Below are 20927 nucleotides of genomic sequence, written 5' to 3'. Positions count from 1 at the left end.
CTCGCGTACACCTCAAGGCAGAATTGTAAAGGAAACATATAAATCTCTCCTATCACCCTTCAACTTTTACTTTAAGAGTGCTCTCCAACCAGATCTGTGAAACATCCCAAACGATGTGCTGGTTCCTGAGCTACTGACAGCCCTCACTGCCTCCTTTGCCACATCCACCCTTTTTCTCTCCTATACATCAACTATGAGGACCTCTCAATTTGTGCTCAAGTGTCTTGCACAGTAATGATCTGAGTGTAAAAACCTCTACCAGAAACGCTCCAGCTACTCATCAGCTAGCTGCCTTGCTACACTCCGCTCCTTGCCAGGGAGTGCAAGTGGAAGACAACAAACACGTTTTGACTTTTGTTCTTCTTTCTATCTGACAACTGCGCAACTCCTTGCCGTGACGTCACAGGGCAGTGCGCTCTAGGCACTCTTTAGCCATTTCCTTTCAAAAATCAAAAGTTCCAATTAATTCATTTCAAGGCTTTTTTCCCCACTCTCTCCAGATCACAGGCGTCATTTTGATCATGAGGATTAAGGGCACCAGTCAGAACCCGCAACACACTTCACCATGTTTGTTGCCTCTTAATGGGGGAAAAAGAGTAAGCCTGGGGTCCACCAGGCTAAAAAAAAAAACAGAAAAAAAGCACGCAGGGACTTTGCAACATGCACTTGCATCGCCTTGCCTTACCTCGAATATATTGGCGGGTTCATTGCTGTACTGATTGGAGATGATCTCTGACTGGTCGCTGTACCACTTGAGTCCCCCCAGAAAGCTGTCCGCGTCCAGGTCGTTCACATCTAGTTCGGAGAGGTCAAGTTCTGGGAGATCTGGGCAAAGAGGCTGGTCTTCGCCAACCAGAGCAGCACACTGCAGGAAACAGCAACACAGAAATAGTTTCATTAATTACCAGGAATCTATTAACTTTAATATCATGTGATAAGAATTAAGCCTCGATTAAGCTACGGCACAGGGTCACCAGAATTGACTTTGTCTTCTGGAAAAAAAACCTGCTAATTATTAGATCATTGTTAGCTCTATACAGGTATGCAAAGGGGAGGGGGAAACAGGAGGGCATAAGCTGCCTTCTCTGTCACATCTCTGTCCAGGGGCAACAGCTTTTTTTCTCCCTGTAATCTTTGATAACAATCGTCTTCAAAGCTTTATTAAATCCAACAGCAGAGGCCAAAGCATGGCCTTATTCTCCTGCTTCAGAGAGAACCAGTGCAGGTAGAAGTTACAGATGAATACCTCTGGGCAAGGTCTGTCACGCATTTCCTGATGCATTCAGGTTAAAGAGGCACAGCCTGTTACAGCCTTCAGCCCTGGAGGCTAGCTCAAGCTGGAGATAGTCACACTTTTACTTCTACAGATCCTCACTGTAATCCTTGAGGTGAGTCATGATGGTGGCTACCATATGGGCATAAAAAAGTACAGGTCAGTGATGCTGCTGTGCTCTTTCCCCGATGCACTCGATGACCACTCGATGACCACTGCCACCCAGTTACACCCCGGGGTCCTGGCAACCAAAGTGCGTTCTGAAATATCTCTATATTCACCATTGGGTGACAGGCATAGTTTACGCAGCCTCTCACCTGCTTGGTGTGAACACATATATTGTCCCAGTCAGCTTCCTAAGTGTCCCCAGGCAGCGGCTGCAGTGAGGGAACCAAATGGGTTTTCCCCTTCTGGCAGCCCCCGATTCAGTAATCCTAATGTAGAGGGTCTGTGAAACATTTTGGTTGAGGTAGTAAACAAAGTCCAGTCTGCATGGATCATCTTCAGCAGTACAAAGTGTTTTAGTCTCCATGACTTACGAGGAGAGTAGTGATAAATACACGTGAACCTGGAATAAGTGTCCTTTTACATGCAAGTATGAAGCTAGATAGGGTATTGACTGACCTACTAAGCAAGAAAAAATTAGTAACACACATCTGCTTCAGCATGGCAATTGAAATGTTAAGAGTATCCACCAAAACTATTTCCTAATTATGGAAAACCCGTAGCAACAGTTTGGCAAATAGCAGTCCCACACGTCAATGCTGCTTGATGAAGCAATTCCTCCTGTGCTGTACCACGTACCCTGGTAACTCATCTCCGAACATCTTCGTCGATACGGGTATACTGCAAAACACATGTAAAGCTGCAAAGGCACCAGGTGCTGAATGGTTAAAAGCCGTTTAGAGTCAGCTGAGTCTAAGGGGTTCCACCCTGAGTATTTGTAGAGTTGTGTTATGGATGGCCAACAGCAGGTCCTTCTCGACTCCCATCAGTTGACTGGGTGATTTGAATGATTTCCCAACTTCTATTTGGATTGAAGTCAACCCAGAAAGTGCCACTTTCTGAAGAGGGATGTCTGTAGGGCACTAACAGAACGTCCATGGATGTGAATTGCTCAATACCGGTTATGCCCCTCTCGCAAGAACCGCCTTTTACAATAATGCAAGCGGGAGCTGCTGAAGGTGCGTTTCATTGAGATTTCGTCCCTGGGAATCTCGGTGTGTCTGCAGTGCGCGGGCTGGATGCAGCAGTGCAGCCACGAGCACAGATTTTGTCTGTTGGCACAAAGACTCAGTGCAGCTGGTGCGAGCTATAATTTACCAGACAACTTCTACGTCTACCAGGACACTACGAGATAATCACGGAACAGGCCAAGGGGCAAGGGAGCTGAGAGGCTGCAGAATGAGGCTCTGAAAGAGCAGTTGCTTTCCTTCCTGTTATGTAAGGGGCTGCAGAACTTTAAGAAGTCAAAACCCCACTTAAGTAATTTTCACTGCACACAATTTTTTATCATTATTTTGGTCACAGAAAAAAGAAAAAAAATTAGAGAGTTCCCTCTTCTTTAGTGCGAGACACAACCTTCTGGCAGCAATCTTATAATGCAGAGATGACCTTTTTTGATGCTTGGCCGAAATCTCTGATCTCATTAAGGGATAATCTAGTTTTTGACTGAAAAGGTAGGTTCTCAGCATCATCCTCAGGTTTGTGTTGTGGAGGTCAGTAGCTTATAACTGATGCCGTAGACTTCTCAAGTATCCTGCTGATCTGTTACTGCTTTCGTTTGTAAAAATAGCTTCACTCTGTGAACCACCTACTTAAACATGTTTACTCTTGGTGATCTGCATTTTTAAGTTCCTACAGTGGGCTTTTGAAGCAACCTAAACAATTGCACTAAAAAAAAATCCTGCTCATCGCAGCTTTCATTCGCCTATAGTGACTGCAATGTCACCTAAAAAAATGTAATTGCTGAAATGAAGTATATATGCTCTTGCCAATGTTGACATGAAAATAAAATCAATGTTTCTGAATATGACATTATGCTTCTAATCTGAGACACATTAGTAGCAAGTGTTCCTGTTATTAATTTATATTTGGCCTTTGGATGATGCCAGATTTAACACTCCAAGTCCTAAAACTGTCCTCATCTGACACGCTGATATTTACTGTTTGCCTATACATCTGTAACAGGTGCACCTGCATTGCTAGCATACATTTTACTGTCTTCCCCCGTTATTTGATATGATAGTTATTCCATAACTATAGCCTTAATTTTATAGTAACATTTAGGAGGATAAAGCAGTGGCTAAACACAAAAGGCTAATTACTGTGCGTTATTTCACTCCAACAGACTTTTTTTCTCTTAGTTCAGGCGCAAACAATAAATTAGCTTAACTGCACTGACGATAATGAATCATTATAATTAAGTATAACTCTCCATTAACCTTTTGGACGTTTTTGTGCCTTTGAAGGTAAATTAAAAAAAAAAAAAAAAAAAGACTGGACTTGTGCCATATTAATTATATTAATGAAAATATAATCTGTGTTTTATTTTTAACAAGTTTTTCAAACAGCCAAGGGGGTGAACTCAGGAAAGAAAGAGAGACTTGACGGAATGTGTGTCATGTGGATTCTCTCTATCAATCTTTGCAACCTTACTGTACATCACCTTCATTAAGCTGTGAAGCACTGGGGACGCTGATCAGCTACAGTGATGCAGGCCTTTATTAAGCGACACGCCGTCCTGTCATTATGGGAGCGAGAATATAATACATTTTACGTTGACAGCAAGCATTAATGATTCAAAAAATGAAAGCTGCCTCCAGTACCTGCCTCCTGCGATATTTTAGATTGGTAAAGGTGATCCCCCGAGCCACAGCAGCACGCAGACGCTTGTATTGCTACAGGAAGTGCAATGCAGGAGCACATTGGTAAAATCCTACCCACTGTTAATCCATCCACCACATCATAATTAATATTAAGATCAAACCCCCTTTTTTTCCCCTTTTTTTCTCTCTGCACTATGAAAAAGTCATTGACATAAATTATCTATTCTGTTACTAGCTTGAAATTACTGCAGGAACTCTAGTGATTAAAATAAATCTTCAGTATTTCCATATAAGCTGTTTCCTCAATCAGCTCCTAGCAGCATTAGGAATAATACATGATGGAAAAACGAAGCTACGGCAGCTGAGACCCATGCTACAAGCCAGACAACAACCCACAGGATACTCCAGCTACTCAGAAACAATTAGGACTTTGGAGCCAGAAAGTCATCCACTTACAGCCTTGACTCATAATAGCTACAGGACATATGAATTATCCATATCTATTCCACTTTACCAAGAAATCAAAACAAGATAAGAGCAATTACAATATGCAAACAGAAATCAGCGGATACAATGGCAAACTGCAAATATTTAAAACACAACAAAAAGACTTGAGAATCCACATGCATGCTCTGCCAGATAGGAAAAATATACTGGAGAACACGGTAACGTTTTTACTTTAGATGGGTAGCTCTCTACGGCATGTACATCTTATTTAAAAAGCATCGCCTGTAACCTGTTTTTCCCTCTCCCGTTGCCTGAGGGGAGCATTTTAAGCACTTATTCCAAGCTCGAAGCCAGAGGGTTAGTTCCTTTGAGCAGGTCTGTATTTGGGATTCCTCTCCATGGGGTCCAGAGAAAGTTTGTCTCGCTTCGCAAGTTGCCCGAACTTTCAGGTAACACTCCATTTTGCCGAATGCAAACATGCAGAAATCCTCAAACCTCACTTTATACTCCAGAGATTACCAGGGAGCTGCTTGCCTTTTTTTTTTTTTTTTTTTTTTTTCCCCTTTATGAATTGTAGCCAGCAGAAGCTGTGGATTTGATGTATTGCCGTCTATTTTTACACAAGCAGCAGCGGCGGCGGCAGCAGCAGCAGCAGCAGCAGCAGCAGTTCACACAGTCCTGCATAAACTCTATTCTCATGGTTCATCCTGTTGTCTCTGCTGTACAGTGGGATTTAACCATTTGTTGGACCACTTGGATTGACTGTGAGCCCTGCTCTACGGGACATTAGCTACAGCGTCATTATTCCAATACCACAAGAAGCAGGGAAACGTCTCCTTCCAGAAATCTCTTTTAAAAGCATCTAAAGCCAGACAACAGGGTATTCACTCTTGTGTGCATGTTTGAATTCTGCAGCTGATAAACACGGAAAAAACCTTTGACAGAGCACAGTGAAACAAGCAATTAAAATGTGAAGCCCTTGGTTAATTTTAACGTCGTCTCTTTTTTTCTTTCTTTTTCTTTTTCTTTTTTTTTTTTAAATAAATGTTAATCTTATTCTAAATAAACATGGCATTTTTCCAACCAGGCCACTAAACGCCACTGGAAAGACTTCAGACACCGATTCGTATCAATATCTTAGAGCATAAATATTGCATATGACGGGAAAGCGAGCCAGAGGCACATGAAAATAGTTTCCAACTGCAGGAGATACCGATGACAGGAGCTCAGCTTTGATTTGCTCAAGGCATCGCAGAGTAACCTTAAAATAGCAAACTTACTGGAGTTAAGATAAGATTTGGACTTGTTTGCAAAGTACGCCGGCTCGGCCGTCCCGCCGGCTCCCCGAGGAGCCCACCGCCCCCGCCGGCCGCCTGCGCCCCACGCGCCGCCCGCGCCGCGCGCCCCTCACCTCGAGATCACTCCATACAGAGTCCTGGTTGCACATGTCCCACGCCATCCAGCTGCGGAGCGACGGCAGGAAAGCTGGCAAACCGCGGTCCGGAGGCAGGCAGGCAGGCAGCAGACACTCATGCAGGCAACGAGACCCTCTCTGAGAGTGAACCGAAGGCACCTGTCTTACTACTGTTCCCCGTCACATGACAAAGCTATTAAAAAGTAGGCTGGGCTGTCACTCATCCAGCCTTCTGGTGCCGCTGCTCCAGCCCGTGACGTCACCCAGGGGCAGACCCAGCCTGAAGTGAAGTAAATCTTTGCAAAACCCGCTCAGACCTCGGCGGCCGCGGCACCACGCTGTGATTCAAAGCAGATTTCCACGCCACACCCCCGACGCTCTGCTCCTGCCGTGGACTAGCTCGCGTCGCTCCCCATCTTTTTTAATTTCTTGGCTTGCTCGCTTGCTTTCCTCCCCCCCCCGCCAAGCAAACAACAGGCAGGGCCGTGTTTATTATAAAGAAAAAGTGAAGTAACTCCCAGCCAGGCTAGAGCCTGCGTGCTTTGAATATCCCGAGCCTAACCTTCGCAGCGCCCGTGCCGGCTGCCCGGCGCGGTTTCCTTTGGGGAGCTATCCCAGAGTTTGGCAAAAGTTAGGCCACCTTCGAACGTTTTTTTTTTCACTCGGGGATTTTGCACCTCGCCAAGTATTTTGGTCAGCTTAACGGTTTCTTGTCGATAACTGCAACTCAAGTTAGTTTTTCCACACTAAAGGCATCAGCAACCCCCGCCCCCAGCATTTCCCAGGCGTGGAGTAAGCATCTATAAAAAACATTCGTACAGTTATCTCACCTGCTAGGAGGAGGGAGCCTGATCCTGTTCCCAGCTTGATTACAGTATTTCTCATCTGCTCTTTAATCACCTCTCTGCCCCAGTGTACCCCCCGACACCAGGGTTGTGACAAGCAACTGCCACAATCCTGCCCGTAACTGCTCAGACCCCCCGACCGCTTTTTCCTATGAGCACCGCGGCCCCAGGGCGCGTTTCTGTACGAACGCCGTGCACCAACCCCTCTGGCCTGGGCCCAGCGTTTTCTCATTGAAAATTAAAAAAAACCCACAAAACCCAGCCTCTCTCGTCGTGTGAAACCCCAGACACCCTTTTAACAGAAGCGTCTCCTCGTTGAAGCCTTTCCCCCGAAAACAGGGACTGCAACTGGTTTACGATGCCCCTTTGCACTGCATACACAACAAACTCCAGGGCCCCAACTGAACGGCAAAACATTGCCCGCAACGGGAAAAAAACCCCAAACAAATAAAGGTCTTGTTTAACTATGCCCACCTGCCTGCTTCTTGTCTGAAGTTGCAGTTTTTTTAATTAGCTGGGAGCAAAAAGTCTCTTGAAATGTAAGCGCTGGCTCCATCGCGCTGGGCTACCAGTCAAAGTCACAAAACTATAATTGATCATCCTCCTTGTCATGAAATATTCATTTTCATTGTTATTTGCAAACTTGAGTATTCTAAAGGCTAAATGAATTCAATTATTATACCAGGCTACGGCGATTTTGCTGAGAGAAAAATAAATAAAAAGAAGTACAATTCTTGAAATAGCCTTTTTCCCACAGACACTGGAAACTTCAGAAATGGTAGGAGGTCTCAGATATATTCTTAGCTTATTTGTGTTCCCTTGTAATACATTATTGCCAGTCCTGATAAAATGTACAGTTTTCCCAGCTTGTGCTTAAGTTGCAAATCACATCACACTGTCATATTTTCACCAAGCACAGATGACAAAAATGGCATTGTTTTTACTTTGCTTAATTAAAAAAACCCACAGCAAAATACCGAATGACTACAGAAAGCCTCTCCTACGAATGATGAAATTAACAGTATTGCTTATTGCTTTGCTCTCACGATGAAAAAAAACTCATTTCCTTCCCAATTATATGCTGATTTAATGATAAAACTGCAGTAAATTATTAAGATCTGGGGCAAAGGTGAGTCCTTCTACCCCCCGAACAGTCAACTGTGAAATAATGCTGGGCACCTGCCTGCCTGGAGTGGAGTCGGTTCTTATTAATTATTATCTGTGGATCCATGGTTGGTGGAATATTCTCCTTCAATACCTACTTATAATTGTGTTCATTGACTGTGCCGAATCCATCATCTGTTTTTTTTGAAGTTTCATTCACACCTTTTATAGAAATGTATTTACACTGGAACATTTCATATTGCTGTTTTGGATATTTTGACCTGCTCATGTTGTTTCTATTTTCTACACTTCCACTTCACTGCTTTCCCTTCAAATTAGCAAGTTAACTGATAAATATAAACTGTGACCTTAGTGGTGCTCTCACCATACCAGCTTTAGGGACGGGAGAACTTTCTTAGTGCACTGTAGATGGTGCAAGCAATAGGCCACAGTCACAGAGTCCCCCAGAGTTTTTCTACGGCCCGGTCCACATTATGGCTTGAACTTTGCTGGCAGTTCTGGCGTTACCTGGAAGGGATGCCAAGCACGATTCCAACTACAAAAGACTGCGAGGTTTCAACAAGGGTTCCCCATTGCTTGGGAAGAATTTTATCTTTAAAAATCGAAGCGTCTAACCCCAGCCATAGTACAAATTTACGCACTAGGATCTTTTTCCGCACGTTTTAATGTGGTTTTTTGAGTGGAGTGCCCGTCAGAGGAGAAAAGCAAGGAAGGCAGTCGCAGTGGTGGTGTAGTTTGGAAACGGCGCAGCCTCTGCTTATGTAAATGAAGCCTGTGAAACCCAGCCAGCACCTAAGCTGCTCTCCTCAAAGGAAACCTTGTCTTCTGAACGTTCCCTTGTAGCTTTAGCAATGCTTTAGCTTTAGCCCTTGTGTTTTGACAACAGAAAAGAATTGCACAAACATCTTTCCTGGGGCAATATCTGAGCACGCACACGCATGTTACTTGGTTCCATAACAAACACACACAAAGAAAACCCTCTTTCAGCTGGTAGAGTCTGCGGGTCAGTTTTACCCAATCTGCCCTGTTGAAATGTCCGTCATCAGACCACCTCCTCAGTCCCTGCGCTTCCCCTGTTTTCAGGTTACGCTGTACCTAGTCTCAGCGATTCCCACATTTTGCCTTTTCTTCTTTTTCATAATTCAAGAAAGTTCTGGCAAGCCTTCCAACAGCATTCAGGCAAAAATTCCCAAATCCTGATAACAGTTTTTAACAGGACTGGAAGGTACGGCTGCTGGCAACAACAGGGAACAGAATGCAAAGACCGAAGCCTTCAAGCCCTCTGTCCTTCACTGTTTCCTAGATTCAGCATTCATTTTATCTCCTCCTCTTCTTTCATCCACATTTTCTAACTATGACCATGGTTTTATTCCCTGTATTTTGAAATCCAAAACTTAGTCACTTCATCATGGCACTGATGAAGAAAGAATTTCTTTCCTTGCTATGACTAAGACTAAGCCTAAGACTATGGCACTTGCTGATCTTCAGCAAAATTTGCTCCTTTTCCAGTGGAGTAAGGACAATGAAACTTTCATATAAAAATAGTGCTGGAGTTTCAGCAAGCTGAGGTTTGCAAACCATTTCTCACACCAGTTCAACCCCTTCTGCTCGACCCTCCAAGAGTGAATGGACTTAAAGCAGAAGATCAGCCAATGCTGTATATAAAAGAGCAAACTGCGCTCCAAAGGTGTGTTAGCGTGAATGGTGTTCTATATAAAGTATATGTACCCTATTAATTTTTTATTAGAAATTTTCCTTCTGTGCATCTTTACTCTTATATTTTGCACAGTCCTGTATTTGTTTTCCAGTCTATTCTCTCTGTTCCACCTCTATCCTTTTTGTTTGCTTATTTTTTTTTTTCCTTCTCAGCTTCTTTTCCTTATTTATCCAGTTCATCCTACCCAGAATACACCCCCAATAGCATAAACCAGCGAGTCAAACTCCTTGAACTTCTGGGTTCATTGGTGCAGTAATTCTACAGTGGAGTAAAGCAGTGTGCCCTCTCCAATTTTGCTAGGGCAGTTATGAACTGAGATTCTGTTGGCTTTTTTTTAACAGAGGAAAACCACGATGGTGCTCTGTACCAGCTCTCTGAAAAACTCAAGAGATCTGGGCCAAATTAATCCCTGGCCCAGCTCTGGGCCACAGGCTGCTGTCTGAGGAGCTGTATATTAGAGAGTCCAAAATAACTTTCTCCGAACAGCGACGCATTACTGACATTACTGACACCAGGCTGAATTTTGCCACATCTGCCTCCACAGACTGAGGGCTCAAATAAATAGCACTGAATGCCAGGGGAAATCACTTGCTTGTTCACATGCAAATGGACCTGACTGTGAATATTCACTATTAGTCCAGATTAGCTGATTATCAGTGTTAATCAGGCTTGCAGACATGCAACTCTCTGTAACTCGGTGCTTGTAGTAAAACCTTCCAGGAGTGCCTAAGTGAAGCAGGAGCACAGGTACGCACTACAAGAAATCTTCCTAAATTTTCTCATACCCCCCTGAACATCTCCCTCTTCACAAGCATATTTCACTTACTCATTATTAAAACAAGAAAAGCAAAGCCACTCGGACTGATTACATAAAAAATACATTTGTCACTTGTTTCCCCCCAACATTTGGAGCATATGTTCTCCAGGACCCGCATTTGCTATGATTTGCAGGAAAATCCAGCTTGTCAGGCCTGTTAAAAGCAGCATGAACAATGGCTTACATTCGGGTATTACTGTTTTGCAGAGAGACTAACCGGTAAAAGAGCATCTACATTTAAATTTATTGCCCCTATATGTTTGAGAAACGGAGCTGTGTAAACACATCAGTTTCCTGGGGAGGCTTTGGTGCTGTGTGAGGGCAGACACCCAGGCAAGCCAAGGAGACAGATTCCTGTTTTGCAACTTCTTACACATTGGCAGAGCAGGCAGGACCACATCAAAATCGCAGACCGTTGCAGATCATCATCTCTCCTTTACTCACCTCATTGCTGATATTTCCTTGGAACAAAAGAAATCATAAAGTTCTTTTTTCCCCCTTATCCTTCCACACGTTCAAGTCCCTGGGAAGAGACAAAAACCTGCTCACATCTATTATCAGACCCAGGGAACTGGCTTCTGGCATTCCTGTTCAGCAGCTGGGGGATGCTCGCAAGCTGTGCCCTTCCTCTCCCCATCCCAGCCTTGCTGGGATGCTCGTATCCCTTCTGGGGGTGGGCAATTGTCTTCTCCAGCTTCAGTCGCAAAGGGCAGGACCTGGGGAAGCTTCAGGGATACACCTTGTGTTTGTGACTCTCTGCAGGACCCTGGAAAATCCCACCCAGATCCTTCTTGTTGCCCCTACTACCACCCACCTTGCACCATCTTCCCTGGGGCACCTAGAGTATTACCCGGGAGCCCTTGTTTCCCGACCTGTTCATCGTTAATACCAACCTAGTTTTTACTGACGACTTCTGAGAGGGATCTGAAGAGGATGATCCCAGTAACAACCACCATGGATTCGGTAACTTAGGGTACAGAGAAGATTCCCTGATGCCACCGTAAGCAATGTGGTGGGAGCCGAGGCTGTTCCAAAAGCCACCGTCCCTCGCTGAGGCTGCCACCCGGCTGCCACACTGCGTTTGGGGCTTGCCTTGCCACCTGGCCATTTAGCCACCGGGCCATTTAGCCACCAGGCCAGGACCTCCCAGCTCGGAGGGAAGCTGTGGTGGCCGGGCTGCCACAGCAGTGCAGGAGAGCACGCTGCCTGCCAGAGCCGCGCCAAGGCTCGCCATAGCTAGTGGAAGAAAAAAATCCTGTATTTCCGTAACGTAGCTTATCTGCTCTCTAAAATGGCTGGGAAGGCAATTGCAGTGGAGCACATGCAAGTCTGCAGCGCAGCACTGGGGAGAACAGTAACCTTTAAATACTCTAAAATCAAATCTTGTTTTACACAAAACCACTACGGTAAAGTCGATGTGAATGAAGCACCTTTGAGTGAAGGAACAGAGGGAAAGGCAGTGGACAGCTTTAGTGCCTCGTAGCAATTTTTTTTAATAAACTAGAGATGACAGACAGCCTTACCAACACATCTCTCATCTTCAAATAAGACTTTCTTCAGACAGAGCTCAGTGGAACTGAGTCAGCCTTTTTTCTTGGGCCTAGCTCTTGGCATTTTTCATATTAAAACAAAATATAATGTGGAAATAATTCTGAACTGTAGTCATCTGATCGGATTTTAGTAACGCGGGCCACAGATTTGCTCTGCTACAATTTTAGGCAAACAAAATAAAATGAAGATATCACACAAAAGAACTGGAGTTGTTAGTTGTTTGTTTTTTTCTTTTTAAACCTGCTTATGCACCAAGTCACCCATTACAGGGTTCTGCCTGGCTGTGGAGGAGGGCGAGCTCCTGCGCAGACCGCTGTCGGTGCGGCAGCCAGCACTCGCTGCTTGGCCGCTGGCAGTCCTGGACCGCAGCAAACGTCCCCTTCCCCGGCTGCCCACAGCCCCTGCACCCTGTTTTCCCCATGTCAGCCAAGGACAGGCCAAGAGGAGATCGGGTCAGCTCACCGCAACAGCCAATGCAGTCTCCCACAGACAAGGCTCCTGAAGGATCAGCTTCCCCTGACCTCTTAACTAGTAGTTCCTGCCAGCCAAAATTGAGCCCAGAAGTTATTTTTAGCCAGAACTCCTCATGAATTGCAGTTAACTTGCAATATGCAAACTAGTGACTAGTGCTAGAGGAATCCCTATGGGTTTCATGGTTCCACTCTCTGCTCGAAAGTCCAATTATTCATTTTTCTTGGAGCTGCAATATTAATCTAAAAAAGTTGCACAAATGGCAAGAGATGTCATCCTCCCTCCATCCCCAATTCAGATAACTGAAATAAAGGAAGATAAGCATTTAGCCCAGGGGTTATTAGCTGTACCAAGTGCTGTAAACCTTTGGAGGCTGACCCTCCTCCAGCAATGCTTTTTGATGAGAAATTTGTCAGTACTTCCACCTTTGACTCAGGGCCAAACAAACCAGCACAGAGATGGAATAGGAGAACTGTTAGCCATAGAAAGGTTTGGGCTGAGTTACTATTTTATTTTCATTTTATTTTATTCTATCTAAATCACTTGCCTGCATACCTTGTACAAGAAAACGCAGAAAAATAAAAGGGAGGTTAAAATGGCTGGAAGCGGTGACTACCTTAAACCCTTTGGAAGGGAATGGGAATTTTTAAATGGATTTAGCCAGTCTTTGAGTCAGGCCTTATCACAGAAGATGGGACCAAGACAGTTCAAAGCAGAAACTCCTCCACAAACTTCCAACTTTTTTTTAAATTTTCATACTACTCAGGCTTCCCTAGCTTTCCTCTGTGACTGGAACAGGGATAAAGCGCTGAGATGGCATCAGCTATCGCCATTTTGGATACCTTTGTTCCTGAGAAATTTAGTATTTGCTGAACATCCTTTGCCCTGGGGTACTGGTTATTCTCATAAGTGGGTATGAGCGAAGATTCATACCTCTTCCCAAAAAGAGCTACGACTGTACTTTCATTACTCTATGCCAACCAACAGATTCCATGTTTGTCCCTAATGGATCTCTACTGTCGTAAAATTCCCTAACAATCTGACACAATTATACACTATTTGTTGTCTCTGCTCTGTTGAACTCCACATGCAGAACAGCAAACCAGGGCAATGCATTTAACCAAAAGCATTGAAAGGACCGTGTAGGATTCCCAATGAAATAGAGACTTCGCCGGTGCGCACCTCTCCCTTTTGCCCGTTGCAGGCTCCCCCTTCCTCTCTCAGGAACAAAGAACCAAGTAAAAAAAGGGAACTGTCTGAACGGAAGATTATTTTAATTTATGTTGCAAGTTGCAATGCAAAAAAACCCTCTGAAAAAACAGCAAACCAACACCAAAGAGCAGTTCATCATAATATTATTACCAATTTATTAAACCGAGATTGCATAGACTGGAGAAATGAGTGTGACACATCCCCAGGGGTTTTCTGGAGGTAGACCTCCAGCTGTTTAATTCGCACATGCACTCCTGTTTACAAAGACAGGAAAAATGTTTGCGCTTCAGTTCAACGCAAGACAATTTTACGTTGTTTCGGGTTTTCTTTAAGGCAGGGTAGGAGCGTGCACAGCAAGCTGGAGACACACTCTTTGGGGAGACAGGGCTACCGTCTTCCAGGGAGAGTGGGGGAAACACACGGTGGTTGTTAATTTGTATCCTGGACAAATGCTATAAATCCAAGCATCGCTGACAATTCCTGCCCAGTAAACATGCTCAATTTCATCTCCCGTAAAAAGGCGAGCAGGCACTAAATAGCAACACATTTTGATTTTCATTTAGCCACTTTAATGATAGGTGGTGTTAGCGGAAAAGATCATTTATCTTCAGATTTATTTTATACGAGATAAAAGGCCTTGCCAATTTTTTAAAATTCATTTACACAAGTGAATAAATCTTCTGAAACAATAAGTGGGAAAGTAATATTTCTTTAACTTTGCTAAAATCTGAAAATGCTGATCTTGGAGTGAAATAGATGGCACTGGCATTTTAATCAAGAATATAAAGACTCCTCTTCTAAATAAGAGGCACAGCTTTACTTCAGAAAAAAATCTCTCCGATTCAGAGAACAGTCTTTTTTATGCATTTCGTCAAAAATCTCTGACAAATCGGGAGAGACACGTGCAATTTTTATATCACCTTCATTTTTAGATCAGTCCCAATGTGAAGGCTACCTAAAAATAGACTGAACCTAACCTTTCAAATATCTATACTGCTGCATACCAGAAACGCAAGCTTTCAGTGCCTCTCATGGCTTTCAGAGCCTTGTGCTGTGCCTGCCTTCTCCTCTAGCACATTATCCCATGTTGCATATCGCGCCCAGGCACGAGAGGAGCTGCAAGTTGCAATGTGCAGCGTGTTGCGATATGTGATACGTGTTCATTCAGGACAGGCAGCAAGATCATCAAAACCAGCCTTCCCTTTCGGCTGTTTGAGTTTGCCACAAAAAGGACGCTGGCAATATTGAACCTAGTATGTGAGGATGTGAAAATGAAGCTGTGCCGGCTGACCCAGCAGCTCTGCTCGGAAAAAGCAAGCTGTCTGGTTTGCAACATACCACTCTTAAAAATATGAAGGGGAACAATAAGCTCTTTTGTCTTATTGTTTGCTACAGTGCTTGCAGACACACTTCTACCCGTTCAAAGATGAGACTTTCCAACAGTGCACTGAACTCTGAGTGACTGGTGTAGAATTACAAGACAGCAGAATACGCGGTAACTATTTCTTTGCATTGCACTTTCTAAACTGTGATTCTGCTTGGCCTTAACAGTACAGGTCAAATTCATCCCAAGCACAATCCCAGCAACTTCAGGACAGTGGTACCTGAAAAATCAATAGCATTTAAGTTGATGAAGTTATAACAAGGGTGATTTTGGCCCAGGCTGTACAAACACTTACTTTTATTGTATAAATTCTTCAGTGGGTATTATGCTTCAGTGAATATATTTTCATGTTCTCTACTGCTAAACACTCTGCGTAGCAGGTCCTGAAGACACATCAGCAGCTGGAACAGGAGAAATCTGTACTAAACCAGGTTATGGGGCTGCCCTGGAGGCTTTGAGTGACTGTGACTTTTGCTTACACGAAATAGAAAATCACCTTTGTACCAGTTGTTAGCTAGCTACTCCTAGCAGGAATAAGCTCGAAAGGACTTGCTTTTCTTTGTTTACTGTCATGCTCGGCTCCGACAGAGTCAAAAGTTTATCAAGGCATGTTACTCTGTCAAAAAATGAACAAAATAAGTTACACTGATCAAACAATGAAACAAAGCAGCAACAGACCAAATGAGTTCTTTCAAAGAATTTTGGATGGAAAATGTCTTACCTGCTGACAGGAAGGCAAGAATAGCAAACAAAGGCATAGGAATAAAAACTATTCAATAAAACATCGATTTCATTATCACCACCTATTCAACTTAATTTTCTTGGCATCCATATCCCTAATGCAGGTTTGTGATAGATCGTACAATCACTTTTTAATTAAGCCCTACTGTGCTTTGTATTAAGAACAAGGCAGTAGACATTATGGCACAATATATCTACCAAAATATTTAATGCTTATCCTTTTCATTTTGGTATTTAAAAGTTGTTCTCTTAGGAGGTGGTATCAGTATTTAACAACATTCTTGACAGCAAGTGTAAAAAAAAAAGCTTCATACTTAATCTAGCCATGTCAAAACTGAAACCCCTTAAAATAATTGCTTTCTGAATATATGGTATTTCCATTGCATTATTTTATTATTACCCAGCTTTCAACATCGTAAGATGCAAAACTTGCTCCCTTCTCCTACATACTGAGGAGATATGAAGTGGCAGAAGGATAGAAAACTGACATTTGACCAATACAGTTGAATGGTACATGAAACAGATGTTATCGTGTTTTGAGAGATATTTAATGAGAAGCTGTAGAAGACTGGAAGCTTCCTGGGGTGGTAGTATTTTCTCTGGTTTTTAGGCCTCTCTGGGTATATCGCATCTCTACTGCCTGAGATGGGGCAGATCCTGTAAAAGAATAGTAGTTCTTTTTCCAGTAGAGTACTGGCACTTCTCAGAGGGCAACATTCACTTCAATTACTAAAATGTACCCACCACCTTCTTCCAAGGAAGAAAAGACTGTTGTTGCATATATAATGTGGGTTTAGTTTTTAATGCCAGAAATGAATCAGTAAACACAGTTATATTATGGTATACTATTTCTTATTCTGTACCCATAGTAACCAAATTAATCTCAAGGCGCTGCTGGCATTAATTCAATCTGAAGCTCATACTTTGGATTTCACATAGGTGCCTTCATCCTATTCTTCTTCTCAACTCATAAAACGTTATAAAATGTTAATATATGGCAATATATTTATTTCTGGTTCAGTTCAAGTTGAGAAGTGCAGTACCTTGCAGAAACCTAATTAGTATCAATCATATATTACAACACTGTGTGGTTTAGTATACAAAAAAAATGGTGCTAGTACATGAGGATGAAACAGATGACCCAAGAATTCATTTCTAGCTGTAACTTCTCTGTCTCTAGGATAGTGGCCAGTTTTTCCTTACCCTTCAATCTCTGATTTAAAAAAATGCATAACATACGGCCAAGAACTACACTAAATATATCACATATCCTAAAAAAATGAGAGAAAGGAGATCTTGGAGCGTGAGATACTGGTAGCTCCCTCTGTACCACTGTGAGCTGGGCGCACACTGACAATAAGCTAGATCTTACGGTGACCCAGTAGTGCTGTCTTCAGCAACACCCACTGGTATGATTTTTCCACTGGGACCTACCAGCCCCCAGCCAACAAAACCCCCAGTTGTTAGTGAAAATGCATCTCCACGGCCCAGAAATTGTGCTTGAACTGCTCAGGAGACATGAGCAGCTCAACAGCTGTGGTGTGGCCATCCTACTCTAGACCATGGCGAAAAGACATGCAGTTCTTTTATCAGGGCTTAACTTGGGCAACCTGAGACCCCAAGCACACTACTAACCCAAAGTCTCAAAATCTGCTCTACTCCCCATAGTTAGAGAGGTTTTGCAGCAAGGTTCAGGGGCACTTCACATTTCTTGGAGCCTTTTTTTCCCAGCTGCGTGCAGTCCCATTGATTCCCAGGAGCACTAGCGTCCACAAGTATTTTGGTGCTTTCAAAAGGCATACCTATGACAAATTATTGCATTGAACCATGCCCAGCTTGATCCAACCACTGCCAGAGCAATAGGGCCAGATTCTGTCATCCTTATTCACCACATGCAACAAGCAGTCCCATCAAAAGAGTAAGTGGGCACGAGGAGTTAGTTGTGGACAAGCAGAGGGAGTGTGGGTGAGCTGTGGCTCACCAGGTAAAGATCCCCCTCCAAAAAGAAGCACGGTTATGCCAGCGCTGCTCTGCATAGAAGCTCAGGCCTCAAGCCACACATGCGTCATATAGCTGTAGCAAAGCTTGACTTTGGCTTACAAAGATCCCATGTTCTGGCAAAAGTCACAGGGACGTTTGAGCAAGCCCACTGCCTGGTTGCACTGGGAGCCCCATGCCCACCACTGCAGGACACGGAAGACTCAGCGGGTCCCTCCAGCAGGCACATTGCTCAAGGCTGTATGAATTGATGCACAAGCCCAGGACTTTGCAAAAGGACCCTGACCCATCTCAAACAAGCCTGCACATCCCAGGACAGCAGCGAACAGCTGGGGTCCACAGAGCCCTCCTGATCGTTCCAGGTTCTGCCTTGGTAACAGAACAGTAAAGCTCTCAAGGGCCCTAGTGTGCCTCTGGGCATTCACACAGGGCTCCCACTGGCCTTGGCACTGCCAGTGTATGCTGCATCCAAGGGCATAATATAGTCCTTCACTTTTTACCAACTGCTACAGAGTAAGAATTCCTAGAATGGCTCAAACATATACCAGTTGAAATCTGGGTACTTTCAGACTTCTTCTTTTCTATTCCAAATTATGTGCTTTGCCAGCTTCAAAAAAACAGATGGAAAAAACGTCCCTAAATGTGCACCCTTGTGATCACTCCAAAAGGAAAGCAGCACCAAGTAGCTTAAAACATTTGCTAGAAAAAGTCTTTTCCATATCATGCAAATAGCAGACAAAAATAACTGCTAGGCAATTGATATACACACAAATATTGGTTATTTTAAACAGTAATTTGTTACTGAGGACATCTCAGTGAAATATTATAATATTCAATTTCCTTTGCATTTGCATGGAAAAGGAGCTGGAGAGCGCATGATCATTCATTTAACTATTACATAAATACGTCTATCATAAGATCACACGGCTTTCAAGCCAGAGTTCAAACACATGTTTAATGCATGAGAGTATGATGAAGAAACTTGTGAACTCACGGGTCTCGTAGCCCAATCTCAATCAGATACGGGCTTGGTGTAAATATGTACAGTATCATGTGCTTTCTAATAGCACCGTGTCTCCAGGGAGCTGTCTGACATCAGCAAAGACGACAAGTGGTTCCCTTTCCAATCCAGGAGGGGAAAAATGGAGTTAAGACACTGTGTAAATATAGCGATATTTTTTCCTCGGTGTTTTGCTACGGTTTTCATCCCTTAATGAAACTTCAGTGCATGAACAATTCTCATAACATCTTTGCTACAAATCAGTCCATGGATGTCACGTCCTAAGATACTTATAACGCTAAAGGTAGTGGTAAGCGATACTGTTTGGCAACCTTGGTTTAGAAGTGCTGAAGATTTTTGCCTTTTGGTTTGCTGAGAAAGGAGTTCCAAGAAGCCACAAAACCCAGTTTCCTTACTCTAAATGTATCCCTTTGCTACAGCAGGTTGCCGTTACAAATAATGCCTGTAAGAATGACAAACAACAGTCAATCACAGGCACAAAGCAGGTCACAACTGCTTTTACCTAGCTCCACTTTGCAAGCTCCAACAGTGTGAGATACGCTAAACCCTGCACATTCCACAGTCATTTGATTTTGAATCTCACATTACAAGAATTCACACATACACTAACCTACGCATAGAATAACCCAAGTTGGCCTTTCTTTCCTATCTGTACATAGATACTTTTTTTACACAGTGACAGCCACTGCCTCTTAAAACATTTTCTTTTGTTGCATTTCCTTAGAAACACAAATCTTGTTCCTTGGCAGCAGTTGCTGTAAGTGCTGTACCACATGCCCAAACTAGTTCTCACTCACAGCTTTAATTCACAGTAAGTGGCACGAAAGGAGGTCAACACTTCTCAGAAACCACTTTCAGTTCTTTGCTGCTTCAGTATCTATTCTATAAAGCCATCCACCCTAACAGAAAGTTGTTTCTCATATTGTGTCCCTTGCTTTTTTATTATTGTCATCTTTATGGAATGGGCTGCAGAATATACGGTAGAATAAAAGAAGATTATTCCTGGAATCACACTCCTGGTCCCCCTTTTGTAATATTCTAAAAATATCAGTTAAAAAAAAAAAACTCTCCAACAAAAATTAAATGCTTTTTTTCCCCCATGCAAATAGACTGTATATAAATGGCATCTTGCAACTCAGTGTCAATCACTATGTCTTACTTTCAGTTCAATTTGCTTGCTTACAGAAAGATTATTTTTTTTATCAACCCGATCAACACATCATGGAGGTTGAAAATCAAACAGCCTTCTTTTTGCCATGATGCATCACTGGCAAGAGGAATGGCCTTGCTGACAATATTTTGCTGTCACATTTGCCTCCACAGCTTCACTGCCTTCCTCTGTGATCAATGAAAACAGATTTTGACCTCATCTATATCATTTCAGACCATATTCTGCCCTGAGACACATGAGTACAACCTATCATAGTTATAGTGGCAATTGGGGCAGAATTTGTTCCTTTCCTGACAATTCAATATGTGATTCATGAACCAGAATTGAATCGAGCTCTCCTTTCCTAGAGCTCCTCTGGTTCTCTGGCACTAGCATTGGTAAAAAAGCAGCAAAGATGAATTTATGTTGGTTGTATCAGCAGAACTGGCTGGGTAGTCAATAATCAGGCTGCTCAGCAAGATGCTACCAGCCCCCAAGTTAGTTATTGTATTTTATTTACACAGCTTATTCTATAGTCTGTTTTCTTTCTTCACTTATCCCTCTGTTGTTTAACTAATGGGATCATAAGACCTGGAAAAACACCTCCTAGTTTTGAACATTTCTAATTGGCTTAATAAAGAAAACAGGAAAAAAAAGATAATCCTCTTCACAACCACCACCTTAAAAAACACAGACCCATACCACTAGATGTGGAATACTCGGTGTATTCACAGGGTATGCAGTCGGAGACAATAACCGGATGATCAAGTTTCCCATTAATCCCCAAGACAATGGACCACTTTTGAAAATACAGACTCCATTTATATTCACACATCCCTCCGTGGGCCAACACCTGCGTGCATTCTTTCATACAACTCACTGCACAGCAGAGGCGACAACACTTCAGCATACAAGGCACGAAACGCACACATA

At 43.3% G+C, this 20927-nt stretch overlaps 1 protein-coding gene across 3 annotated transcripts in view; it reads right to left on the bottom strand.

Annotated features, from left to right (window-relative positions):
- The window catches only part of PPARGC1A (PPARG coactivator 1 alpha), a gene marked incomplete at both ends in the record, with an annotated part of 170139 nt that overhangs the window by 58652 nt on the left and 90560 nt on the right, over window positions 1-20927 (bottom strand). For 2 of the 3 annotated variants that reach the window (XM_081999240.1, XM_081999241.1), the window contains one exon: window positions 686-865. In XM_081999240.1, the coding sequence (XP_081855366.1) occupies window positions 686-865 (180 nt within the window). Of the gene's footprint in view, window positions 1-685; window positions 866-5959; window positions 6008-20927 lie in introns of those variants that run through there. The other variant, XM_081999242.1, reaches the window with a different exon arrangement.

The sequence above is a fragment of the Phaethon aethereus genome (assembly GCF_964289735.1).
Source record: "Phaethon aethereus genome assembly, chromosome: 4".
Classification (NCBI taxonomy): domain Eukaryota; kingdom Metazoa; phylum Chordata; class Aves; order Phaethontiformes; family Phaethontidae; genus Phaethon; species Phaethon aethereus.
The sequence above is the reverse complement of the archived record's forward strand: the minus strand, read 5'-3'. Positions and strand labels throughout refer to the sequence as shown.